The sequence below is a fragment of the Alternaria ethzedia genome, assembly GCF_023757985.1.
Source record: "Alternaria ethzedia strain BMP 0044 chromosome Unknown scaffold_37, whole genome shotgun sequence".
Classification (NCBI taxonomy): Eukaryota; Fungi; Ascomycota; class Dothideomycetes; order Pleosporales; family Pleosporaceae; genus Alternaria; species Alternaria ethzedia.
This window is the reverse complement of record NW_026056230.1, coordinates 236,839-262,392: the sequence shown is the minus strand read 5'-3', so window position 1 is coordinate 262,392 and position 25,554 is coordinate 236,839. Positions and strand designations below refer to the sequence as shown.

The 25,554-nt window shown below is 53.5% G+C and overlaps 10 protein-coding genes across 10 annotated transcripts; 6 read left to right on the top strand and 4 right to left on the bottom strand.

Moving 5' to 3' along the window:
* Positions 1–26: 26 nt before the first annotated feature.
* Positions 27–1,690, bottom strand: J4E87_009669 (uncharacterized protein; the record flags this gene model as incomplete). Its single annotated transcript, XM_049381243.1, has 6 exons — positions 27–132; positions 196–291; positions 349–665; positions 715–1,320; positions 1,368–1,478; positions 1,532–1,690. The coding sequence occupies 6 exons, from the start codon at positions 1,688–1,690 to the stop codon at positions 27–29; spliced, it is 1,395 nt and encodes a 464-aa protein (XP_049229093.1).
* A 481-nt stretch (positions 1,691–2,171) lies between these two features.
* On the bottom strand, positions 2,172–4,181 carry J4E87_009668 (uncharacterized protein; the record flags this gene model as incomplete). The annotated part of the gene is made up of 1 exon (XM_049381242.1): positions 2,172–4,181. The coding sequence occupies one exon, from the start codon at positions 4,179–4,181 to the stop codon at positions 2,172–2,174; it is 2,010 nt and encodes a 669-aa protein (XP_049229092.1).
* Positions 4,182–4,623: 442 nt separating this feature from the next.
* On the top strand, positions 4,624–5,252 carry J4E87_009667 (uncharacterized protein; the record flags this gene model as incomplete). Its single annotated transcript, XM_049381241.1, has 2 exons — positions 4,624–4,680; positions 4,731–5,252. 2 exons carry the CDS (start codon positions 4,624–4,626, stop codon positions 5,250–5,252), a joined length of 579 nt encoding a protein of 192 aa, XP_049229091.1.
* A 1,413-nt stretch (positions 5,253–6,665) lies between these two features.
* On the top strand, positions 6,666–7,295 carry J4E87_009666 (uncharacterized protein; the record flags this gene model as incomplete). Its single annotated transcript, XM_049381240.1, has 1 exon — positions 6,666–7,295. The coding sequence occupies one exon, from the start codon at positions 6,666–6,668 to the stop codon at positions 7,293–7,295; it is 630 nt and encodes a 209-aa protein (XP_049229090.1).
* A 1,652-nt stretch (positions 7,296–8,947) lies between these two features.
* J4E87_009665 (uncharacterized protein) lies at positions 8,948–10,843 on the top strand (the record flags this gene model as incomplete). Its single annotated transcript, XM_049381239.1, has 2 exons — positions 8,948–9,240; positions 9,289–10,843. 2 exons carry the CDS (start codon positions 8,948–8,950, stop codon positions 10,841–10,843), a joined length of 1,848 nt encoding a protein of 615 aa, XP_049229089.1.
* A 326-nt stretch (positions 10,844–11,169) lies between these two features.
* J4E87_009664 (uncharacterized protein) lies at positions 11,170–12,247 on the bottom strand (the record flags this gene model as incomplete). The annotated part of the gene is made up of 2 exons (XM_049381238.1): positions 11,170–11,681; positions 11,743–12,247. The coding sequence occupies 2 exons, from the start codon at positions 12,245–12,247 to the stop codon at positions 11,170–11,172; spliced, it is 1,017 nt and encodes a 338-aa protein (XP_049229088.1).
* Positions 12,248–14,324: 2,077 nt separating this feature from the next.
* On the top strand, positions 14,325–16,275 carry J4E87_009663 (uncharacterized protein; the record flags this gene model as incomplete). The annotated part of the gene is made up of 2 exons (XM_049381237.1): positions 14,325–14,450; positions 14,503–16,275. The coding sequence occupies 2 exons, from the start codon at positions 14,325–14,327 to the stop codon at positions 16,273–16,275; spliced, it is 1,899 nt and encodes a 632-aa protein (XP_049229087.1).
* A 1,228-nt stretch (positions 16,276–17,503) lies between these two features.
* On the top strand, positions 17,504–19,955 carry J4E87_009662 (uncharacterized protein; the record flags this gene model as incomplete). Its single annotated transcript, XM_049381236.1, has 5 exons — positions 17,504–17,603; positions 17,741–17,769; positions 17,911–18,780; positions 18,831–19,088; positions 19,260–19,955. The coding sequence occupies 5 exons, from the start codon at positions 17,504–17,506 to the stop codon at positions 19,953–19,955; spliced, it is 1,953 nt and encodes a 650-aa protein (XP_049229086.1).
* Positions 19,956–20,898: 943 nt separating this feature from the next.
* J4E87_009661 (uncharacterized protein) lies at positions 20,899–21,759 on the top strand (the record flags this gene model as incomplete). The annotated part of the gene is made up of 1 exon (XM_049381235.1): positions 20,899–21,759. One exon carries the CDS (start codon positions 20,899–20,901, stop codon positions 21,757–21,759), a length of 861 nt encoding a protein of 286 aa, XP_049229085.1.
* Positions 21,760–22,027: 268 nt separating this feature from the next.
* On the bottom strand, positions 22,028–24,239 carry J4E87_009660 (uncharacterized protein; the record flags this gene model as incomplete). Its single annotated transcript, XM_049381234.1, has 4 exons — positions 22,028–23,366; positions 23,422–23,820; positions 23,876–24,097; positions 24,148–24,239. 4 exons carry the CDS (start codon positions 24,237–24,239, stop codon positions 22,028–22,030), a joined length of 2,052 nt encoding a protein of 683 aa, XP_049229084.1.
* Positions 24,240–25,554: the final 1,315 nt, after the last annotated feature.

Sequence of the window (25,554 nt, the reverse complement as noted above, 5' to 3'; positions counted from 1 at the left end):
CTTTGTACTTCAGTCCAATTAGTTCGCTACGAAGCGTCCCAAAAGCTATCTTCGGAATCGCTGTCCTCATCTGCAGAATCGACAGGCCTCTCGCTGACTTTCCAGAAAGCTGTGGGTCCAGCAGGGCCATGACTGAAGTTTGGTGTATGAAGTTAGCACGCGTCTCACTTCAATTCGTACATCAATACCACTTACGCATCGAAGTCCTTGTCAAACCACGTTCCTACAACACCGCGTGGGCAGTGCAACCCACCAACTTGTATACCATCACTGCGCCATCGCTCCTCACCGCTGTCGCAAAGTCAGTAATACTCTGCCCACTACATCGGCATAATTCTTTCTACTTACCCTTGAAATACTGAGATAGTCTGCCAGCGAACCTCTCCTTCCGGTGTCAAGCTAACAGTGCCGCGAATACCAGAGTTGGCATTTGGATCCCAATGCGCATCTACGGACTTCGATTTGCCTCTGAAATGAACAATGGGTAGCTTTGAGTTGTCGAAAGGCCCTGGTGCTGTGACGTCTGTGATGCGCAAGTCCATAATGATGTGTCTGATGGCTTCGTCGGTGTTGAGTGCGTCTCTCGGCTCGTCGGAAGGAACTTTCATCGCCTCGGTGCTGAAGTTGTAGTGGTACAAGTCGTTGTAATCGAGGAAACATACGATCTAGATGTCGTTAGAGAGACTTTGAGTGCTCGGGCGATATGCAACCTACACGCGACCAGATACCTTCCACTCCGTATGGATCCTTCATGTTGAGGGAAATGTCCGGTTGTTGTACCAACGCTGTATAGTTCCGTGCGGCGCCCATCTGATGAGCGTCTTCCGGAATCACGCCATCAAGTGGAGCAAACCATGGTGGCCGGAGTTTGTTCGATACGGTATGCGTGCAGTAGCAGGAGTTATAGCCGATGACTATCATGATGCTTTCGATCATCTCCCAATCCACTCGCATGGTGCCATCGTCACGGAAAGGTCCCCACTCGTTGTTATCGGTGTAGTTTCGCAGGTCGTATACACGCGATCTGGCATACGGGTTTGTTGAGAGATCTCTTCTTCCAGCGTTGGATGGCGGGAAGCCGAATAGACTGTGCAGTCTTGCGCTCAGCTGTCGACTCTCTTCATCCCCAGCTGGCCTCTGCTTTCCTGTACCGGCACGGTCGAACAGGGAAGATCGGCACATGAAGGCATCATGATTTTGTGCGATACGCTGGAACTGGTCGGTCACTAATCGCTTGTTGTGAGTCACGCCATCTTCATCTTGTGACATCGTGGCGATAAGCTCGTCGACGGTCGTTGCGACGAATGTGAACTCTTCTCTCTGTTACCGCTTAGCAACATTGCCTGTAGATCGAAACTGAAACATACCTTGAGGTCATTGTTGGCAGAATCGAGGATCTTTTGACATCTCACTACCCTCTGCATCGCTCCTACCCATTCTGGCTCAGGATCGGCCGGTCTTCGGCGTCGAGGGTCGTCCTGCCACATCATTAGACTCCATGATATATGAGCGAGCAAAGGATGTCTCATACGAAGTGCTTCAGGTACAAAGTCTTGTAAAGTCGCTTGTTCTCCTTGATGAATTGGTTGAAGCCTCTGGACGTTTGTGCACATGCCGCGAGGTCGTGAGGATCTATCTCCTCCAAGATCCCGATCAGAACATCATAACACAGGTCTAATAGTTCGATCATGACTGTCTCCGTGAAGTGAGAATGCTCAAAGCAGTTGGTAGCGAAGGTGGAAAGCGGAGACAAATCAAGGGTCCAAGTGGTGACGATGTGGGGTCCGGAGATAACGCCTATCCCCGTATAGTTCGCAGCGGGCTGACGCCACTCTAATAGTTGCTCGTTCTCTGAGTACTGCGCGTTACTTGGTGCTTGCTGAGACTACTGTGTAACATGAGAATGTTTGTGTAACGAAAGAAGACGCCACAGTCTCGAGCGACAGGCTGGACACCTGCAAACGTCACAACGGGCGCTAGCGCAGCTTTTAGTCAGCAGGCAGTCGGAACGCCGAAATCCATCAGTTTCTGCCGACGCTTCAACTGATATCACGCATCATGCAATTTGCCAGGGCGCAGCTAAAATTGCACAAGAGGGGACGCAACATCCCACAGAAAGAAGACATGTTGAACATGAAAGCAATGCAATTGGGGTATCTAGGTCAAGCAAACTACCACTCTAATCGATCATCACACGTCAACCGTACATCCCACCTGTCGTCTCCCTTCCACACCTCACCACCCTTGTTGTTCTTGGCGACTATCCGCCTAAGATCGCTAATCATACCACCGGGTCCCGAAGCAAACACCTCGGTGCCTCCTCGTACAGTGCCGGCAACGAACTCTGACACTATAGTATCTAGGTCAGGCCTTGCTTGGATGTGGTTGAGGCCCAACTCCGACTTTGCGACACCGTGAACTGACAGTGCAGAGGATGCGTCGGCAGATGAAGAGTCAGAGGCGGAATTGATCTCCTTGGAGCACTCGTTGGGCGCGGCCTTCTCTGAGACTGTGAGATCGAGGTTGGCTTCTTCTGCGGCGCGGGTGACGTAGATGTGAATACCGGTGCGTAGATTCCGGCACTTGCGCTTGAGGGTAGCAAGTTCGGGGCCGACCCAGTCGATGTCGCTCCTTCGGCGTATGCTCCATATGAGCGTCATGTGACGGTCAGGTGACTGAGGGCTGGAAGCGAGGTCGAGAAGTACGGGAAGGACGTAAGCGATACCGGTGCCGCCAGCGATGCAGAGGATGTTGGAGTTGGCAGCAAGACCACGCATGGTACGCTCGCCGTAGGGTCCGGTCATGACGACAGAGAGGCGGGCGTCGGCCATTAGGCTCTCGTGCGATTCTTGGTGGCTTGACATGTTCGCGATGCGCTTCATGGACAGGTCGGCAATCTTCTTCGTCTCTCCGCCCCTTGCGCGGAAAATGTACGAGTGGCGCTGGGAGTCAGCGCCGTAGACCGGGCGGCTGATTGGTGTAAATGGGTGGGACTGCCAGATGGAGCTGTCGGGGAAGGTGAGGTAGAAGTGCTGGCCGACTGCCCAGGCATCTTGAGGGTGGTCGAAATCCAGTCGCACGACATCGCCGTTGACCTCGTCCTTGAAGAGCGCGACGTTTGCAGAAGCGGCGCGGAAACCCATATGGCCGGAGGGCAGGAAGTTGTAGTGAAGGAGTGCTGACCTGGCGAACCGAATAGCGCGGTCGACGAACCAGACGAGGAGTCCGGGTAGGAGGAAGACCTTCAGTTGCTCCCAGTGTCCCCAGCACGCTCCAATGTACACCATGGCGAGGACGTAGTGGGCCTTGCGGAAGAATTCGTAGCCAGTGAGTCGGATGCCCCAGGGAGTGGAGAGGACAACCATGAGGAGCAAGAGAAGCATTGCGACTATTCCCCAGATGATGTACTCTTGGGAGACCAACTCCTTGATAACTTGTGGCTGGGGTTGATAGAGCTTAAGCTCGATAATCAGCCAGCCGATGGTGTGGAGGGTGGACTGGATGAAGATGACGTATCCCAGCCAGCGGTGGAGGAAGTTGAAGCTCTGGTATGGCAGGCCAGTGACGAGCGACAAGATAGACTCGCGCGTCGAGAGCATAACGGAGAGGGGGGTAAGGGCATATGCGATGACGCCAATGCGGTCTGACCATGGTCCGAGACTGGTACGGGTATTGTAGACGCCGGGATACTTCTTTACGGGCGTGATCCATTGCTGGTAGACGATGCCGATAAAGGTGAAGACGGTCAGGTACGCCGTCAAGACGATAAGGGTCAGGACCTGGGTGCGAGTGACGCGTCCGAAGATTGGTCGCGCCGCATCAGGCAGAAGGTATTGCCGTGCGTATGATGGAACTGCCCGTTGAAGTCGTTCGAATGCGCTGCGTCTCTGCGGTACTCCTTCTCCTGCTTCTGTTGGTAATTGCACGCCGGATGGCTGCGAGGGCGCAAAGTGTCGGCCAACGCCCCACACCAGCAGAATGGCGCCGATGGTTGCCCATACGATGCCCATGTAGAGCATGCCATTGTCGTGACTGCGGTAGACAACGTCGAGGTACAAGCAGGAGCCCGGGTCGCTGGTGCAGGGGACGAGGCGATCTGCGTAGCCCCAATGCGGCTCGACAGCGCTCGCCTCGGAGTAGTTCTGGATGTGCGCACGCGCGACGAGCATGTCAGCGGCCATGGTCAAAGCAAGAATTGAAGATGCGATGCGTGCTGCATGTTTCGGGGTGGAGTGCGCCGCATATGTATATGACCTATCGCCGGCCGGGCATTGCACACCGGAAACGTGGTGAGCACGTTTCGCAAAAACGCGGGCCAAGGCTTCGAGAAGTGGGCGGCGACGCTTAGGCGGGTCTTTGGGCGGTTCCCGCTCTCTTGGGGCCATCAAAGTGGCTAGTGCGAGTGTGTTTGAGCAAGTTCCCCCATATTTCGCGGCGCGATTGCCGGCTTGTTTGCTCGGGCCAGACTGTCGTGAGACGGCATCTCGTTCCTACATATCATGGCGCCGCATCTGCAGTCGCAGGGTCTGGTCCGACGTCTGCTATATCATTTTGACAGTCCTCTTCCACGGTTCGCAATAACTGCCCAACCAAACTCCACATCCTAAGAACACCATCGCCATCATGCACGGAATGACAGGAATGGCGGGCATGGAGCCCAACAGCACTTGCGTCACAGAGGTTTGCAGTCCACTTCTTACGCATATGATATCATGACTAACGTTCTCTAGATGCTGTGGAATTGGCGTGTCGAAGACGCCTGCTTCCTCTCCGAATCATGGCACGTGACCAACAACGGCATGATGGCCGCAAGCTGCATCGGCGCAGCTCTCCTAGTCGTCTGCCTCGAATTCCTGCGAAGAGTCAGCCACGAATACGATGCTTTACTCCTGCGCCAATTCCAGCGCCAACTGAACGCACAACGGGCGGCTCTCGCTGCTGCGACACCCACCAACTGCTGCGACGGCCCCACCTCGACTCTCGGTCTCCAACACGCTACCTTCCGCGCCACGGCACTGCAACAACTTGTTCGCGCTTCAATTCACGGCTTGACTCTCGGTCTTGCGTACATCATCATGTTGCTGGTCATGCACTTCAACGGATATATTTTCATCTCCATCATACTGGGTGCTGTGCTGGGCAAGTTCCTATGCGACTGGATGGTGGTCAGGATACCATATGGTCAGGTCGATGAGAAGGACACAAGACGCTCTTCTATCGAAGCGGCAGGGCCGACTGGTTGCTGTGCGTAGATAGTGTAGGCAAGCTGGTGGCGGCGAACTTTGACGATTAGATACCCTATGACTGCGATTTTGCGAATGAATTCTTCTTCCTTCTAAGCCATAGTCTCTTGACGTGAGAAGTTCGATCAGACTGTGAGATCCATGCTACATGTCCCAACTGCTCATCAGAATTCGCTAGGGCACGTACATCGCTCTTGCCGCGGAAAGGTGTAGAACGCACCTGCCAGTACATCAGCTGCAGGGAAACTGCGAACAGCAGAGTCAACCAATCGGAGACCCTCCGTATAGATGATCCACGTGTGTAATGCCGTGGGATGAACCGCCCGCATTTCCGGATGACATCCATGGTGGCAACCAAAGTCAAGGCCTTGTCGGCCCTACTATTGATACCGCAATAAACTACCTCTGCAAGTCTCGCCCGGTGGTCCTTTTCGTTGAGCACCTTGTGCATCTCGGCCGTTGAGACCAGGTCATAGCTAGGTAAGGGTGGGGTTCTGTGGACCAAACCCCACAATAGTGTGGATAGAATATACAAAAGCGTTCTTTTGCGCAAGTTGTGGCTATGGGCCAAGTATCGATTGAGGGCTTGGTTCGGAGGTAGTGTCAAGAAAGTGAACGCCAGGTGGCGAGTGACAAGCCGGTACTTTACAGATAACTGACTTTTCTTTTGGACATGGTTCGCGCAGATTATGACCAGGTGTCGACTTTGGGTCGAAAATCTAGGCCGACGATACTTAGGTAGTGACGGTGTTGCTACTGTAGGTAGTCCACGTCCGATGCCGTTCCTTTATGATCTCGCATGAAAGTTATTCTTATCAATCGTGGCCGTTGTGGGATATCTGTATTGCGCATCGTCCTGAGTGCTTCGATGGAGCTTGCGAACTTTACGCTGTTATGTCCACATGCGAAGAATTGTTCGCAGCCTGTACGCTGGGCTTCTCCAACACAGCAAAATACGTCTACTCGAACTCATCGGGTCACCGCTATGCAACTAAGTCTCTCTCCACCCTCGACTACATCTTCTCATCGAGTATCAAATAGCGTGTGTGAAGGTGATGTTGTGTTTGACGGTGAGTACTCTCTCACTGCGTAAGGGCGTGAGAACGCGCCATTCTCTCACCTTACCCAGCGGACGCTGGTATATCAAGACGCAGTTTCTGCTTCCTACTCACGCCTTCCTGCTTCACCAAACTTTTAACCACTACCAACATCACCAGACACAGCAACAACATGGCAACTGGATTCGCAAGTCCGGGTGGAATTGAGCATTGCGCTCATGGAGAGGCTGTTTTGAAAAGGTATGCTGCTAATGCAACCCTATCGACAAGCTATCACTGAATCGAAACCACCTTCAGTATACAGAACGGTACGATTGGCAGCATTCATCATCGAGCAACTGGCCGAAAATGGTCGGTTCACATGATGCTGGTCGAGAGCGAATGCCAGGCCGACCAGTTGGAAGAGGACATCTACGAGGACTGCTATCTTTTAGGTAGTGAGCATGACCCGGCAATATTCGACTTGTTCGTTCAGTGGCTGTATACCCGAAAATATCAAGAGAAGGAAGAACTGGTGGAGTCTCTGGCATCTCGAAAATCTCTATCATCCCCGCTTCCTAATTCAGAGGACGTGAGCTGGATTATTCCACCTGATGGTGTAATGGACTGGGCCGTCAAAGCAGCGATTCTGTGCTGGGAGCTCGGCGCGAGCCTGAGAGCGAAGGGTTTTCAGAACTACGCCATGGAGCGCCTCTTCGAAGCCCTCTCAAGTCCGTTCTTACATCCACTGATGGCCAATTTGATCCTCCACACCTACGAAGTCGAAAACGAGGGAACTTTGTACGGCACGTCGCCGCTACAGAGGTTGATACAGGACGTCATCGTTCGTAATTGGGGTGATGATGACGTTGTCGACCACGTGGCTGGAGAAGCATGGTCGAACTTACTCAAGACTTGTCCCTATTTCCGCAAGGTCTTTATCTCAGCGACCAAGCAGTCACTTGAGAGGAGGCGAAATCAGCAGATAAGCTTGGAGAATTATCTCATTCGTTAGGCTAATGAGATGGCGACACAGCGAAAGTGAGTGAAGAAGATGGATGAGGCAATGAGCTGAGCATATGATCGGAGAGGGGAGGTCGGGTTGGAGCGGTACCTAAGAGCTAAGGTATCAGCTTTCTTGAAGGGAGTTATCGAAAGATCGAAGAACGCAAGGAAACAGACATTAGCCGACCATGCAACGCAAGGAAACAAGTATTAAGTATACCCATGGTTTTTTTGTGCACTCAACAGTGTCTCGACACCTCCACCGCTACATTTGATCATGATGATCATGCGCACAGAAGCCTCCACTTCATGCGACTTGACGTTGAACATCAGTGGTGGTCCGAAGGTTTACGTTCTAGTACTCGCGGCGCGAAACACACAGCGCGATCCATACCTCCCAGCATGCACAGGGTATTGCAAATGTCGCGGCAATCGCATGCTACAATAACACCATGTAGATGTGGCAACGAACGACCCGGCCGGGGAGTACGCGAAGCATGCTGTGGCGTGTGCAGGTCGACGTAGACATGTACGCAACCGATCGCAGCTGGCAGGTACGCGACGCGCGCATGTCCGATGGTCGGCCGCTGACATGACTCGTGCGCGTCCAGTGCACCTCTGCGCGACCACCGACTGACGACGCCATCGCTCCTCCTCTTTCTGCTCCCCGGCATCACACGGAAAGCATCACGTTCGGTTTCCAGGCTGGTGGATGGGTGGATCTGCGCTCAAGAAAGCCTTTCCTGCTGTCGGGACCCGAGGATGAAGGATTAGCCGCCGTTAGCACGCCTTTCGCACGAGCACCCCAACCGTCAACCCCACCTACGCCAACCTGCCAGACCCTTGATTCCGCTCATAGCAGCAGCGACGTTGGGATGCGATTGGACGCAGGCGACTGAAGGAACGGTATGCTTGCGCAGAAATGCTTCCCGAACCCCATTTGACCCTATTGTACCTTTCTTCCCGCTTCTCTACCCACTTCTATTCTTTCCTATCTATGAGGCCGCCACCACGGTACGAGCAAAGTAGCAAATTCTGCAGAAACCCCGAGCCAGCTCCACCGCAAGCCCGGCGGCTATCAAGTATTGGGAGCACCATCGGCAGGTCCGTAGTCGCAGACTAAGTAGCATCATCTCCCTCGGTACCCCCGCTTTACGAAGGCATGACGGAGCAGAGGGCAAGCAGTGGAGTGGTACAGGCAGGCGTCGTGGCTTGCGGGTTTTGATCAGATAATGATTAGATCGAAAATTTTCATCTGATAACCCACGCGTCACGCCACCGCGCGCTCCCATTGGCCCGAGATGCCGGCTGATTATCGAGATAAGATTTTGGAGGCTGTCTGGGCCGTGCTTGGGAAGGCTTAATTCCGGGGAACCAACTGCTTTCAGGAAAGTCAAGCTTCGGTGCATGATGCTAACAGGGAGCGAGCGCGTGATATTCACGACTATTACCCTGTTCATGGTGAGCGTGAACGGAATTCCCCACCCAGCGACGAGGAGCCGGTAACCGGGCGCGTCTCGGAAAGGGCCTGCGGTGGAACTGCGTGGATCTGCGTTTTCGGTATATGAACCTGAGGCGCGCGCGGTACCTTGTCTTATCAATCTCTTCATCTCGTTTCCATCACAGCCTCTCTTTTGGTGTGCTTCTACACCTATCGCGAAGATGGGTTTCACTTTCAAGGGATTGACTACCAGTGCATTGGTCTCTGGCAACAACAAAAATGCCGATGCCAATGAGAAAGACATTGCCGACGTGCCTGCTTCGTACCAGGGCCACACCAGCATGGATGCTGCTCGTCCTGACGAGAAGGTCGGCAGCCCAAGGGAGTCGGCCAGGAGTCGAGAATCGGATGAGGAACTGAACAAAGTCGACACCACCGCGGAGACAGGTGTTCAGCATGTGCAAGCTGCCTCGCTCCTGTGGAAGAAGCGAGACCTGATCCTCGCGTACATTGCGTAAGTCACTCCCTCCACACTGCTCCAGAGCTACACTAACGACAACAGCATGTGGTTCATCCAGTTCTTCACTGCCTACGCATCCAGCACCTCAAGCACCCTCGCACCCTACGTTACCAGTGACTTCCAGCTGCACTCCTTGACCGCCCTGACCAGCGTCATCTCCTCCATCGTCGGCGGTATCTGGAAGCTACCATACGCCAAGATCCTCAACATCTGGGGCCGACCTTTCGGTCTCGGCCTAGGTGTAGCCATCTACGTCCTCGGTCTCATCCTGATGGCGAGCTGCAACAACGTCAAGGCCTACTGCGCGGCACAGACCTTCTTCTACGTTGGCTCCAACAGCATCGACTTCTTCATCACGGTCTTCATCGCCGATACTTCCAAGTTGAGGAACCGAGCGTTGTTCATCGGATATGCGTCGTCTCCATGGCTCATCACCACCTGGATCTACGGTTACGGTATCAACAGCATCACCGCGCCTGGCGGCATCGGCTGGCGATGGACTTTCCACATCTTCGCCATTATTGCGCCTATAGTGACCTCACCTCTCATGCTTCTGTTCATCATCTACGAGGGCAAGGCAAAGAAAGAGGGTCTCATCACTCCCCGCCCCAGCCGCGGTAACTTTGCTCAAACGCTCACGTACTACCTCCGCGAGTTCGATGCCGTAGGCCTTCTGCTCCTCGCCGCTGGACTATCCCTCTTCCTCCTCGCCTTCAACATCTACTCCTACCAAGCCAAGCAATGGGCGTCACCCCTAATCATCTGCTTCCTCGTATTCGGCGCCCTCCTCGTCGTCGCATTCGGTCTGTGGGAGAAGTACGGCGCACCCGTCACCTTCATCCCATGGCCGCTGCTCAAGAACCGAACTGTCATCTTCACCTACACCATGGCCGGTTCTTTGTACATCGGCTGGTACTGCTGGGACTCGTACTTCTACTCGCTTCTTGTCGTACTGTTCGACCAGAGCCCCGTGCACGCTACTTGGATCGCCAACATCTACACCATGGGCAGCTGCTTCTGCTCCATCGTTTACGGACTTGTGCTGCGATACTACGGAAAGCTCAAGATCTACTCTTTGTTCTTGGGTGTGCCTCTTACCATGCTCGGAGTTGGTCTCATGATCAAGTTCCGCCAGCCGGACGAGAACATTGGCTACATTGTCATGTGCATGATCTTCATCGCCTTCGGTGGTGGTATTTTGGTCATCTCTGAGCAGACTACCCTCATGGCTGTGTCTAAGCAACAAGACTTCCCTGCGCTCTTGGCCGTCGAGTCTATGATCATCTCCATCGGAAGCGCCATCGGCTCTACTGTTGCGGGTGCTATCTGGACCGGTGTTTTCCCTGCTCGTCTCATGGCTAACCTGCCTGAGAGCGCCATGGACAACTTCGCCGCTATCTACGGTGACTTCAACGTGCAAGACAGCTACCCTGTCGGCAGTCCCACTCGCGATGCTATCAACCTCAGCTACGGCCAGACGCAGAGATACATGCTTATCTCGGCTGTCTGCGTCTACTGCATCACGCTTTTCAGTGTTGGCTTCTGGCAGAATGTCGATGTCAGGACCATGAAGCAGAGGACTATTGGTCTTTTGTAGATTCGCTGTTGTTTTCGATATTGTTTCGCATGCAGTGCAGTTGCGGCGTCTTGTTCTGTTGATAGTTGTTGCATTTACTGGCACAAAGCTTGGGAACACCAGCACCTCTTGCATGTCATGATGATAATGGCTTCATAGTAATGAAAGAGTAATGTTCAAATTCCAATCAAGACTTGTGATGAACACCATGTACGCCGTGTGTATATGCTTGTTGTATGCTTCCTCGACTCCTCAGCTCCTCTGCTGGATATCTAAACAAAAATGCTTGTGATACAAGCTCTCGGAATACAATGTAGGGTATGACGCTAGAAGATCACGCAAACGATCTACAAAAAGAAAGCCACACTCAAAGCTAACCCAGACATATAGCCAAGGGTAGCAGTCAGCGAGCTGGCAGCACCAGTAGCGGTAGCCGCTGCAACCTTCGTCGCATCGTCAGTTGTCGTCGCAACAGGTGAAGGGGTAGCGGATCCAGATGCTGTGGCGGCCGGCTTCGCGGGCACACTTGTCGAAGAGGCAGACTGGCTGATTACGGGCTTGCTGGGTTTCGCACTCACATCACCACCTGATTTGGCCATGCCGGACACCCACTTGATGACCTCTTCGTTGTGCATGAAGAAATAGTTCAGGTGCTCGTTTGTGTCTGGGGGCGAGGATCCAACGGCGCAGATTGGGTCGCCGTAGTGGCAGTAGTCGAGGAGGACGTCGGCGTAGGCGTTTAGTCCTTCGAGGTGTTCTGGGCTGCGCGCACTGGTTCCGTCGTAGTCTACGCCGCGGCCGACGGTGAAGTTCTGGTCACGGGAACGGACGACCGCGCCAAATGTTACTGCTGCAACGACTAGAGCGGATGAGTTAGTAAACCAGGGTAGAGCCTGACTTCTTTACATGTGCGTACGTACCATTGGAACCAATTGAAGCATCCAGAGCTGGGTTCATGTCCTGCTCACATGCGAAGACGGGTCCTCCTCCTCCACCGAGCATGTCCTGTGCCACGGATGCTCCCTGCGAGAAACCCAAGACGATTAATTTGCTGTCTGGGCACTTTTGGCTGTACGCCTTCATCTGCTCCTGTCCGTTCTTCGCACCCTTGCTTGCTGATTCACACCACGCGGTTGCTCCCCATGCTGAGCTCTTTGCAGGATACTCGACATCCTCGTAACCGCATTCTGATGATCCTCCAATCGCTGCGCAGATCTTCGAGGTAAGGTTACCTAGGCGGCCAGGGTAGGGTTCGTCAGAGCCTCGTGCGACAAACACGTGGAAAGGTTTGCAGTCGTCCGCGTGGTAAGCGAGAATTTCCGTCGAGTTGCAGTATATGCCTGGCGAAGGCGCGTCGCAGCGTTCTTGAGCGAGCACGAGGCTGGCTCCGATGGCAACGAGGAGGGGAAGTTGTGAGACCCTCATATTAGCGTAATTACAAAGTTCGGTATAACGAGTGACTAATGTAGGTAGCCGCGAAAAGAAAGGTAAACTGAGCGTCCTATCCCCAAGAACGCGTAATTAGTAGTAAGTGAGAAAACCCCGGAAGCAGCTTCGACAAAGGCAGGGCAGACGGGAGATATACACGATACCAAGCGGGCACCTGGGGCAGCCCTGAGAAACCTGATACTACGAGGATCAAGAAGTCCCAGGCGATCGGCACCCATGATGTGAGGGCACGGCCCCCACAGATGGCATGCATGGGCTACAGCCTGCTTTGGCATGTTTGCCTTGGGGCCATCAATGCTATTCGACAGAAAGGCTGCGTTTCGACAGAAAACGTCGATTTCGCCCCGTCGGCTAGCCGCTTGCGGCAAGATCCCACGCGCCAACTCGGATTTCGGCATCCGGCCAAGCCGCCCTGTGCCACAGAAGCCACATCAAGCCGCCCGTCTGCAGGAACAAATCTCGCCCAAATCCTTGGGGCTTGCGCGTCCCGTCATCGAGGCGTCAAAAGGGGGGGATTGGTATCGGGGGTTCTGTGGACGTTGTGGTGGATTACTATTCAAGGCGCGTCGCGATGTATGTAAGCAGCGCTATCCCGTTGTTGCCGTCAGCCTCAGATGACTGGCTTTCTTCAGTGAACGCCACACTTGACGTGCAACACCGAGTTCGAAGGACTGGACGTGCGATCGATCCGTACCGCAATACGATGCAAACGATGGACGCCTGAATGCCCATGGAGTAGGATTCGTTCGAGACGCATGGCGCCTGAGTCGTGTCCACATTTTTCATTTTGGGGTCCCCACCTGCATTGGTCTGGCTTCTTCTGCATCCTTCATGGCTGCATCTTCACCTCAGTGTGTTGTTTTAGAGGCCCCTGGGCGTCTCGAACAGTTGGAGTGCCGCTGCTTCCGTATCCGTGGACTTGAAGACGCGCGGCAGGTGAGCAAGGGGTCGTCGTCTGGAATCTCTCTTCCCTTTGCCTCCGTCTTTCTGGTGTTGAGATACACCATATTTACCTCTTCTTTCGAGGCTGTCGAGGGGTGATGAAATGAGATGGGGGCAAGAGGGCAGTACGCGGTGTAGAAACGTGGCGGAAAGTCAATGGCGGCTTCCGCTTCGACACAAACGGCAAGTGCAGTCCCCGACGTCCTTGCCTCGACGTCTGCTGTATCGAAAAACTCAGCTCTATCCTTTTCTACAACTACCCTCGACTTGACCTAAGGTTCTGGATGCCTTTCACTCCTTATACAAGACCCCACACCTCTCTTCCTCTCCTTCACCATCCCATCTTCGCACATTGACATTTGCTTCATTCCTACACGACCCTCACTCGGCATGCTCTCATATTCATTCCTATTTTCTACCTTAGGGTGCGTAGTGTTGAATCCAGGCATCTCAGGGTCGACATGTTACTGCACCTCCATGGGTATGGTGTGAAATGCCCCTGTGGAGACGACTCTATGTCAGTCCACACTGTCTTGAACACCATATCCGCATGCACTGTCTACCAACACCTTTACTCACCCCGACTTCACGATGGCGGAGCATTGTAGCCTGCCCGGTCTTTTCTTTGCCGGTAGGACTGTCACAAGGTGCCAATTCCGCCACAGTGAATGCTCGCGTGCAATAACGTCAATCGCGAATCACCAGACCCGTTCCCAGCCTTTTTAACCCTCTTCTTTCCCATTTTCCTTGCCTGCCTGACGTGAATGGCTCTTCTCGCCACGGTGACTGGCTTTTCACGACTGCATTTTCCAGTCATTTCGTCATAGTCCCCCCATTCACTAGTATTCACTTCTGTCAACGACGCCAAGATCCCTACATCGGTTAAGCGCGATTATATTAGCGTATACCGTCTGGCTGCCTCTTGCTCCTCTATCCAACGTTTCTCTATTTCGCTATCAACTTTCTACAGTACGAACTGCCTCTGCTGCACATTGACTTCGCATCTTGATCGACATCTCCACGATCCAGACAGCCTAGCAGTCACCCAATTGTGTCAATCACTTCTACCTACACTTCACTCAGCTTATCCACCCCCACCAACTTCGCCGCTATGGTTCCTATCCCCGAGACCATCCGGAAAGGTGCAAGCTACCTGGTAGGCGTCATTAGAGAAAAGGCGCAGATCCAGTACCAAGAGGTATACCTGCAGCTCGAAACCCATGTTCGCGTTTTCAAGGTTTGTATATCACATCAGATGGCGTCCAGACTACGACTAACCATGGACATAGCAATCTTTCCAGAGGCCAACCCCCTACATCGTCGCAGCAGGACTCAACAACGTCCGCGACAGCTCGGCGCGTACAGAACTCCGGCCGCGGGTCAAGGTTAGAAAACTTGCTGTTAAGACTAAACGCCATCCGGCTGACACCCCGAAGAAGCAGCAGACCTACCACACCGTCGCCACAGGCCGCATTGCGAAACCCAAGCGGGAACCCCATCCCCGAGAACTGGACCCTAAATGGTACGACATGGCCATGAAGCGGAAGTCCGCAGAAGAGTACCGCGAGCGCGAAATGCGTCTCCGAGAGAACGAGCGAAGGGAGTTGGCCGAGCGCAAGCGACGTCAACAACAAAAGCGTCATGTTCCTTACAAGCGAACCTCATTGGAACGCACAACCGGTATCAAGGACAAGCGTCCCCGGTGGACGTCACAGCCAGCACTCCCGCCGCCAAAAGCTTTCAGCAACTTACAACACCCCGCCGAGTTCTACGAGAACCAGACCTCCGAGGAGCGTAGGGCGTATGTGCGTGAGAAGCTGACCAACATCCTCGGTGAGGAAAAGATGAAAGAGCCCATCCTTCCTTCCGGTCACAACCCCATGGAACCCGTTATCGCCGAGCACAACCAGCGCATGGCCACGATCAGCCTTCTCAACCAGTTCGAAGCTCACAAGGTGGATGTACAGCGCCAGTACGACGAGCAGATTCGCCTAGCTCGCGAAGAGGAAGTCACTCGACTCAAAACACAGATTCTCCTTGGTCACTACAAGGACGTCTACAAGGGCCGTATCAACGTGCTAGCATGGCACACCGGCCACATGCTCGAAGGCATCGACCGACTTGAACATCTTCTCCAAACCGGAGAACAGTGGGAGGTGGCCAGAGTCGTGCAAGTTCTGACCCACCAAGTCTTGGAACCCGTCAAGCGTGTGCTTGAAGAGTTTGACGCTGATATCCCCCTGGATCCGGATGGCGCCCAGAAGCTCAAGGAGGCCTGGCCCATGGCTCGTCTACAGGCACTCTATGACTTCCTTCTGGGCAGGTCCAACAATTTGGATTTACAGACTATGCGCATGGCTCAGTGTATTGAAGAGATCCTTCGACGTCTTAACAACCCCACGGTATTTGTCGACCCTCTTGCGCCCAAGCCACAGCCGTTCAGCGACCTCTATCAGAGCTCCAGCTCTACAAACGCCAACATCATGGCGAACACTACATCTCAGACCGCCTCTTCCCTCCCTGGTGCAGTCCCACCCTCCGCAGGAGGATGGTCCTTCCGTGGCCGAGCCTCCACCTCCGGCATCGACCCCGACGCCCCCCAATCCACCATCCCCAACGCCACCACCTCCGCACCACCCGGAAGCGGCCTATCCAAGCTTTACGCCGCAACCGCCGAAAACGCCGCCTCCAGAGCCGCCAACCCCCAAATCCCATCCATCACCATCGAGCCCGGCGACAGCGCCGCACGCACCTCGGTCCTCCAGTACATCAGCACCGACAACATGGTTCTCCAAGCCGAGATGGACGACATGTTCCGGCACGCCGAGCCCAAGAGCAGTCACCGGCGCGCCGTCACCGAGTGCATCAAGGGGCTTGTTGATGCTGCGGGTGGTGAGGATAAGGTGCTGGGTACGATGGATGCGTCGTATTATCGCGCGCAGATTGAGGAGTGTGTGAGGAGGATTGATGGGCTGGCGAAGAGGTATAAGGAGGTTAAGGAGACGAAGGCGCTTAGGAAGCTTTGTGGGTTGGCGTTGAAGATTTGGGCGGTGCATGGGTGATGGGGAGTGGAAGAGAGACCATTAAGGCTCAAGACCGTAAGATGAAGACCACCCGCTCAACCGTCAAGGAGCACAAGGATCTCATCAGGTTTGGATGGTGGGAGCGAGAGATGAAGAAAATAGTCTCTTCGCTGGACGCTATTCCTGAGCTTGACTCTGATCTCTTTCGCTATCAGGAGATATCCGGAAGGATGACGGGAAGGGCTAAAATTGGTCTTCCTCACGAATTCATGACTTCACGACACTGCGGCTTACGAAGCCACGACTACCACATCTACTTTTCTCTCATCAGGGTATCGGAGATATGCAGTCATGCACTTCCAGCGAGCAAGCAAGTTTTTCCTTCATTGTTTTCTTAGTCGCTTACTTTCTCGATTACATTGTTCCTTATCTTTCGAGACCTACCGCGGTCCAGAGGTTGACAACTCATACGTCCATTACGGCTACGAGCGCGAGGCAGGAGATGAAGACACTGTCAGCTGTGAGGTCGCAAAGCCGTGAGGACGTCTCAGCTCCCTGCCATTCCAGAGTCTATAGCAATAATAGTCAATTTCATCGAAGTTCAGAAAAGTCCTAACTCGCTAGCGGCAGCCGTTGATTTGACATTGTGACCGCTTTGGTTGCTGTGAAATTAAAGCTGATGGTCGCGAGCTGGTACTGAAAGTAGCCTCTTGCGGCTCGAGTTGCTCTAATGTTGCAGCGCTGCGCTCCTAGGCGTGTGGCCGAGTTTAGTAGCCTCTGCTATTACGACAATACTAGAAAGTGAAGAACAGTTGTAAGAAGCTGTAGTAAAGAGCGGGAGAACAAAAGTGTGGTGTTGTGGAGGGGTGGTGGGAGGAGTCTGAGTGCCGAGGACTTGGACTGAAAGACAGTGAAGTATGATCGTTGTCGAGTGGTTCTGTGGGCATGAAGGTAGACATGCGCAATGAAAACAGGCCTCAGGCTGGTGCGATCACATGTCAGAGGCTGGGCATGGCCCTACCGGACCTTTCGCTTCGAGATGGCATTCTGTGAAACTTCCATTTGAGCAGGATGACTTCGTGTAGATTGAACCTCCTTGCTTTGATACAAGTCTTTTTGACGACGTCTGTGTTGAATGGAGATTTGAAAGCGATGTCGTTGGCTGCACAAGGACGGAAGCTGTCGACGCGCTAAAGGCCCGGATCCCGGTCGCGTTCCGAAGTAGCTTGAGGGAGCGCCATCCTTCTTCCAACAACTCCATCGCGCCATGAACAGCCACCCTTCGCCTATGGAGCACATGGACGTCGAGAGGAGGTCGTCGTCGCCCAAGCGCAAAAAGGTCCGCCAAAAGTACGCGCCCAAAGCATGTAAGTCGCGACACTCGCTCTGGTTCGGCGCATCTCGAGCTTCCTATGCGGCATTCCGATGGTTCCGTAGTGGTTCGACGCAGCTCGCGCGACGGGACGACGAGGTTATGCCATCAGCCGGCTGACAGACTGTGCAGGTGTATCATGCAGGCGATCTAAGCTCAAGGTATGTACGCTCTTTTGTACATTGGCTGCCTCGGCCATTTCTGTCGCGACTGCATCGCGACTTCCTCGTGTGACAGCGTCGCTTCCGCATCTACGAACTCTCCCAGCAACAACCATGAGAGACAACAACTGACGTCAACAGTGTTCCGGCGAAAACCCATGCCAGCGGTGCATGGACAACGGCAAGCGATGCTTCTTCTCTGAAGACCAGACGGCCGCCGAAGCCCTGCAGAACCTCAGTCGACCCACGCCTGCCCTCCACACACAAGCCTCGACCACTAGCGGCAACGGCAACGGCCACAACGTACCACGAAGGAGCTTAATGCCGTCGGAAAACGGCACCGAGCGAAGGGCGAGCGATGCCAGCACACGCGGTATGACCATGGAAGCGCGCATGGCCCGAATTGAGGCCATGATGGAGGCTCTCATGCGCGACCGAGGCCTGACTATGACGCCAATGGGCAGTGTCGAACGTGACGAGAACGGCAGCGATGTCTTTCGGGGCGAGGCCGCGCTGTCTGTTCCGCCGCTGGACCCCATCAACCCAGCTCTCGCCTTCATGGGACAGCCCTCGCTCTTCTCGCAAGAGTCGGCAGACCCAGCAATACCCGTCCCCCCAGTCTCTGGCTCCCCCATCAACGACGACCCATCGCACCTCGTACAATTCGGCAATAAGAAGCTGCCCTTTCCCAGTCCCGCCGACTACCAACAGTACCTAGCCTCCTTCTTCACCGACATTCACCTGTCTCATCCGTGCATAGATGAACCCGAGTTCCGCAATCGCAGCCAACACATGCTGGCAAGCACGACCATACCTTCAGAAGATCGCGAGTTTCTCGCGCTGAACTACACCATCTTCGCATGCTGCGACGTACTTCTCAATGTCGCACCCATCGACACTGGCAAGCCCAAGGGCTGGCGCTGGCTTGACATGGCTGACGAGCTCGTCGACACGAGGGCGCTACTAAGCGGATGCGGCGGTTTGACGCTGATACAGTGTTTCCTTTTCCAGGTACGTGTTCCAAGGCTCTAAGCTTGATGCGCATAGACTAATAGTTGTAGGCCATCTACTACCAATACGCAGACATGCCCGGCCCAGCTTACAACACTAGCGGCGTCGCTGCAACACTCGCGCTCCAATTCTCCCTACATCAGCAGTCCACGTGGACGAACATCACGACGGTTCAAGCATATGAGCGCATCTGCACCTTCTGGAATCTCTTCGTCCAAGACCGATTCATCTCGTTAACGTGTGGAAGACCATACAGGATCCACGAAACCGACATTCAAGTTGAGGCACCTGTAGATCTGTCGCAACGGGTAAGTAAACCCTCCAACTCCCACTCTTCCTCACCCTGGACAGGTCTGGAGACTACATCAAGATCAAACTTGTAAAGTGGATGTCTTGACGTTGATGTCTCCTCCAGGGTATTCAGTTCCTTCCTAGATTAACTTCCCCTCTTCCTGCTACCTCACGCTCACGTTCTATAGGCAAACCTCTACAAAACCGAGGATGATGATCCCAGACCTTTCATCGACCACTACATCCACTACGTCATTCTCTGGGCGCGTTACACCAGTAACGCTGTCGACGGCCGCAGTCTCGATAGCACGACCCAGGACATCATTGATCGGCAGATCTCCCACTACCTCGATCACGACTTACCAATACTGGGGATGCCATCGTACGCTCGGCGGGATGAGGGAGGTGTACCACTGCTGAACATGTTCATCAAGCAGAAAAAGACGGACTTCGTTCTTTGGGGGCTACGTTCCGTCATAATCTCCCTGCAATACGATGACAATCACGCTGAACACCTCAGCCAACTTGCCTGCTCCACCCTCACAGGAATGACCTTCTTTGCGCGGGAAGTTCGTCAGTCATTCAGCCTCCGGCATCGCATGACATCGGCCCTGTCGAATGCACTTCTGGTATTTTGCTCTCTTCTCATCCGCAACTCTGCTGGACGAACACTTGCCCACATCGAGGCCTTCCATCGCGCTAAGGGCATGCTACATGACTTGGCCTTCAGTCAGCCATATGCGAAACGCGTCTTGTCTGATTTCGAAGGCATTGTGCGTGTGGTGGAGGATTGCCTAGCTGGGAAAGATGCCCCAGATAATGTCGCGGAGCTGTTTCCTTACCAGTCCTCGAGCGCTGACATTCGTGGCGTATTGTGGCTGTAGTGAACAAGGAATGAGGGGGGAGGTGGCGTTTTTCTGGTTGCAAATGTATTTCACTCTGTGTACCAACGGCCTGCATAGATACCCATTGCCCTCGCACGGGCTAGGAGACGGCGTTTAGGGTTAATTTACTTTTATCATGTTATTTGATGCGCACAGTTCATGATCTTTTGCCGTATCGATCATCGTTGCCCATTGGTGACTGGAGAGCAAATACAACAGTTGCTGCATATAAGGGTGATGTGCTCTGACAACACGCCCGTCAAAAGACAACGAGTAGCTCCTGAGTGTACTGTAATAGAGACGTCTGAGGAATGACAAGGCGCGGTATTCTCCCAAGAACACAAAGGCTATGGCGTGCAGTGCTCATCTCCTGCTCCCAAGTGCAAATTGGTGAGCTTCTTCACCGCGTTGACGACTAGACCTAAGCGCATTCTCGTTTCGAAGTCGAGAGAAGAAGCACTGGATCGGTGACGCAGGAAGGGGTCTGATCGGCTGCTCAAAGGGATGACGACTGGGTATGTCTGGGAGAGGTTTCTGCGAGGAAGATACGTGCCAGGCTCATGAGTATGGAGAAGGTATATGAGGGAGATTAATCACTGCGAGAATGTGACTTGGAAGGTCTGAGTAGTACAAGCAGAGGTGCTAGCTTGTTGCGGAAAGTTTTCAGTGCGCCTACCCGGTCTATCACGTGCCGCTGCTGTTGCCTAACAGACTAGAAGGAGCAGTGAAGAGAACTTAGCGTCACGCTAAGTTGAGATCTCTCGTACCGAGACTCTACCCACCTTCCTACAACCCCCACATTGCGACAGCTTTGAGACCTTTGCGACACAGCCCGTCAAGCTCGATCATGGATAGGGATCTGGTCTACCGGTAAGTAAGCGCTATCGCGACTAAGAAAGAACCTGCTAACCAGCCGTTAAGCGCTCTGCGGAAACTAGCATTGATGGCTCACGTTTCCACTTCAGTCCTCGAAACAACAACGGCCCCGACTCAGGAGCATCTTCGGGCCAGACTTCACGAAGCGGTTGCGATCGACAAAGTCGCAGAAAAGGTCGACGAAGAGCTCAGCACGTACATAGCGATTTACGCAAAGGCAGAATGCATGACACTGTCCAAGATGGTGCAGAGCAAACTACCACGGGAACTACGCGATATAGTGTACACTCATCTAGTACCACGGGGAACTTACATCGTGTGGCACCCCGCCCACAAACGTGAGTGGATTCGGTTCCTGCGGAAGTCCAGTTGCGATCATCTCTTCATGGAGGGATATCTTTCATTCGACATCATGAAGGAAATCGTCGAATTGTGGTACGAGCGGTCTAACTTCGTTGTTCTCGGCTATTCCTACGGTAGTGGTAACGACCCAAAGCGTGCTTCAAGAGCCTTGGACTTCTTCGACGACGACAGTTGGAGTCTGGACATCGATGTGCGCCAACACGTCAGACACATCTATATCCGCCTCGAATACGACGGAGACGTGCATGTTAACGTTACCCAACTTGCCGCTAACCTCCGGAGACTGACGTCACTGGGAGAAAATGCGCGGGTGATTCTGCAACTCCAATGTATGCACTTTTTCTACGCGACGCTGGCAGGGCAGCAATTGATAGAGCTTGTGACGGAGCTTCAAGTGGTTTTTCCTGTCCTGGAGGAACTCGTCAAAGGGGGAAAGAAAGTTATGGTCAACGTGAAAGGCCATGATCTGTTCGAAGTCAAGGTTGAAAAGCTGAACGCGTCGGATTGGATCAGTCAGTTGAGTGAGGTGCTCTCAGACAAAGACTTACTTGACATACAGTCATAAGCTGAACAGACGCATCGGGACGCACTACCATCTTGCAGCTTATGATGAAGAGCATTGGGATTGCGTCACATGTAACTGGAGGCCTATAGCTCTCGTTGGTGTCAAGCTCGCTGGACTTCTTGATTTGTACTATATAAGAGCGCACAAAAGTATTGCAGTAGCTGTCTTGCGAATACAAAACATTCCAATTCACAGCATCCAACACTGCTATCCTCGTCACACTCATACTATCGCGACGACGTGTATTACACATCCAGGCTCCGTCATTCTACAACTTCGCCTCCCTTTTCAGAATCGGATCAACCCACTTCTTCCACCCCTGCTGTACCCCAGCATTCTGCCACGCCTTCTGATTGATAGGCAACTGCTCAACCCAGCGCATAATATTCTCGTACACATTACCGTCGTACATACCCAGCGCACTACAGAGACTGGCATCAGAAAAGTCCCACGCATCCGTCAGGCCAACGGCCTCGGGCAGTAGTTGATCGAGCAGGCCGTTGACAAGATGCCGGATAGTGTCGAGCTGTCCCGACGTGAAGTACGGAGAACGCTCGTCAGCTGTCTCGATGAAGGAGACTGCGTCGACGGTACGTGGGTTTATGATTGTTGACAGGGCGTAGAGGGAGCGCATACGGTTCAAAACGATACGCAGGTAGTTGCACGTAGAGTCAGACAGGCTTGAGATGAAGTCGGTGAATGACTTCAGGATGAAGTACTCGATGTGGGCCCGCGAGGCGGAGATGAGCAGCATCATATGCTCGTTCCACGCATCTGCTGGCAACTTGCTTGATGCACGAATTGCCGAATGCGCTTTCACGACCATACGGTGTGCACGGTCGCGATAGATGGCGAGTTGTACTTTAGGGTCGAGAAACTGCGTTGCAGATGCGCAGCATGGGAGGTTGGGGTCTTCGATATCGGTCAGGTACTGGACATGGGGCTCGATCAGCTCGCCATCTTGTAGGCGGTCAAGTTGCTTGAGGAGATGTCGCCCGAGTTGTTGCCACAGAACGTAGTTCTCGCCCTCGAAGGTCGCTCCACCCACTAAGGCACCGACGATATCTGGTAAGCCGGAGATAGCCATATAGCCATGACCGCCGCACAGCTTACGTGCGTCTTCGGCACCATCAGCGGCCTCGGACGTGACATACGCCTTCATCCCAGCAGTCAATGCGTGAACAGCCGGCAGAAGAGAGTGATCGTTCTTGCTCTGCATCTCCCGCAGTTTGTTGTACTGTTCGTCGCAGACCCGAGAGCCGAAGAACATGGCGTACGTCTTGGCGATCAAGCTCAAAAGACGGAAGTGCTGATGTTTGTAGTGCAAGATGCTTCCTTCGGTGGCAAACGCGTCGGCAGGTCCGAGGCCTTGCTGTCGTACAACAGAGTATCGTGTCGCAATCGTCAAAGCTTGGGCTAGCTGAACCGTAAAGACGCTGGGCATCCTGCCGCGGACGAGCAGCATGACGGAGTATGAGAGCTTAGCGCGGAGGGGATCTTTGGTGAATGTGCCATCGGATGTGAGTTGGCTGTGAGCCATGAGCATCTGCGATCGAGAGATGCGCACGTTGTCGAAGGAGGCGAAACCATTGTCAGCTTCGTTGTAGCTAAGTCTCAGTGAGTGACTGAAATCTCGACGTCTTCTGCGATCTCATTACTTACCCAAGCTTCAAGCCAACATCACCCATCTTCACACCAGGCATTGGTGTGCCATCCTCGACTGATCGAAGTTGTACAAGGAATATATGTGGGCCATGATCCTCGTCGCCAACAATCAGTCTCGCCATGACTGTGCCGTGCGTGGTCGAGAAGCCTAGCCCCGCAGGCCAGAACTTTGTCGACGAGATTGTTGGCGAGTGGACGACAAACTCATCGCGATCGGGGTCGAAGGTGGCCGTGGTTTCAATACCTCGCACGAAGGAGCCATGACCAAGCTCGGTTTGTGCGTATGTACCAAGTATCTTGCCAGATCGAGCGAGCGGGAGCCACTTTGCCTTTTGTTCCTCTGTACCGTTGTGCTCCATGCCAGGCTCGAAGAGTATGGCTTTGTGACCGAAGGGGCTATTAGAAGTTAGTTGGCTAGTCATGGAAGATTCTCCTGACCACCTCAACATACCTGGCGTTCATGAGATTGTATCGCGGCGTAATCCACACAAAGTGCTCGTGGTCATGGTTGAGCATATCATCGAGACACGCTTTTCCCATCTCAAGACCCTGTTCAAATAGATCCTCGCGTGAGGTCTCTGAGTAGCATCGAGGAAGCTTTGCATTGTCGTCGGTGCCGATTGCTTTCTCAACTCGCCTGAAGGCGGCTCGTCGCTCCTTAACAACTTTCTCGCTGCAGATGGGTTAGCAAGGATGGTATATAAGCTCGCAGATTGTACTTACCTTCCCCATAGTATGCACGTCAGCTGGAACGTGTCGAAAGAAGCTGAGTCTCTTGCTTTCTGTAACAGCGCGCTCTGAGCATTTGCTACCATATTGACCACTGCTGCTCTAAAAGTATAGACAACAAAACGTGAAGATGAGAGGTGAAGATGCGGGGGCGAAGACTAGGGTTGAGGGTGACCGATGGATATGACCATTTAAGACGTGTTGAACAAGCCGAGATGTAGCAGTCTATTGCCGGGTGCACTGGGCTTCCCCCTTCGATGATGGTGTGCCTCCTATAGTCTCTCTGGGCAGACACGTAACCCGCGCTTGCCATCCTCCAAGCCATATGTCGCCGTATTTCTACCCAGTATGAACCAAATCTGCATTTATGCGGCGTAGAAGTCCAGATCGAAAATTGCGATTGGCCAGATCGTCCAGATGTCCTCACGGAGATATGCATACATGGTCCTTCCGTTCGCCAGATGCGAGTTACGAATCTCCATCTGGAGTTTAGCTGATACGGCTCCTTCGATGTATTGGGCGATCCCTTGATCTCGTGTTTCATAGCTTTTACTCGTACAGTTGGGACTGAACACGTTCCAGCAATACGAGCCCATAGCCCCGGCTATGGTGTTCGTTCGACATCCAGCTGAACGTGTTTGATGCTACTCCATATCGCGCGCTTTCCTAGAGGTCGCATGTCGGCCAGTCAATGATATTGGACTCTGGAACCGAAGGACGCGGGCCGTGATTGTAAGGGCGGCCCTTGATGGCGCCGCCACGTGGGGAAAGTCCTCGTCTTCCGATGGCATATCGAATCGCGTTCGTTCGATGTTTGATCCTTCCTCGGAAGGGACGTGACTTGCAACGCTATTCGCTGAGACTTCTTCGATCAGATAATGAGGACGTGGAGCGCGTGAGAAGGAGCAATAGATAGTCCGCTCCTCTGGCCTGTAGGTGTTTGGCTTTGACTTATTTTGTGATGCGCATTGGTACAGACGGGTCTAAATTCTATCCTTGGTTGGAATGAGGCGGTGTAATGCCTACAGCTGAGGTAGCAGCAATTCCATAGGGGTGCACTCCATTGCGCTACTAGCTCCGCGTCCGCCATTGCGAAAGCTGATTGTCATCTTGGTGATCTACGCTGGTATCTCGAGAGACGTTGTTGCGGCTTCTTTGTTAATCAGCCATATCGAATGCAAACGTGTGGAGACTGACGGATGTTTAGATGCTGAGATCGTGGTGTTCTGCGGTGAGATGACGGCAGGCCTCAGCGGGCCAAGCCATTTCAGGTTAGCGCGCCATGCAACTTGCCGAGGCGACACGTGCAGAACCTGTGAAGCAACTGCCGCGCATTTCCATGCGTGCATGCCAACTTTGGCCATCCCTTGCTCTGCAACAACGATGGTCGTCGCGCTGCTT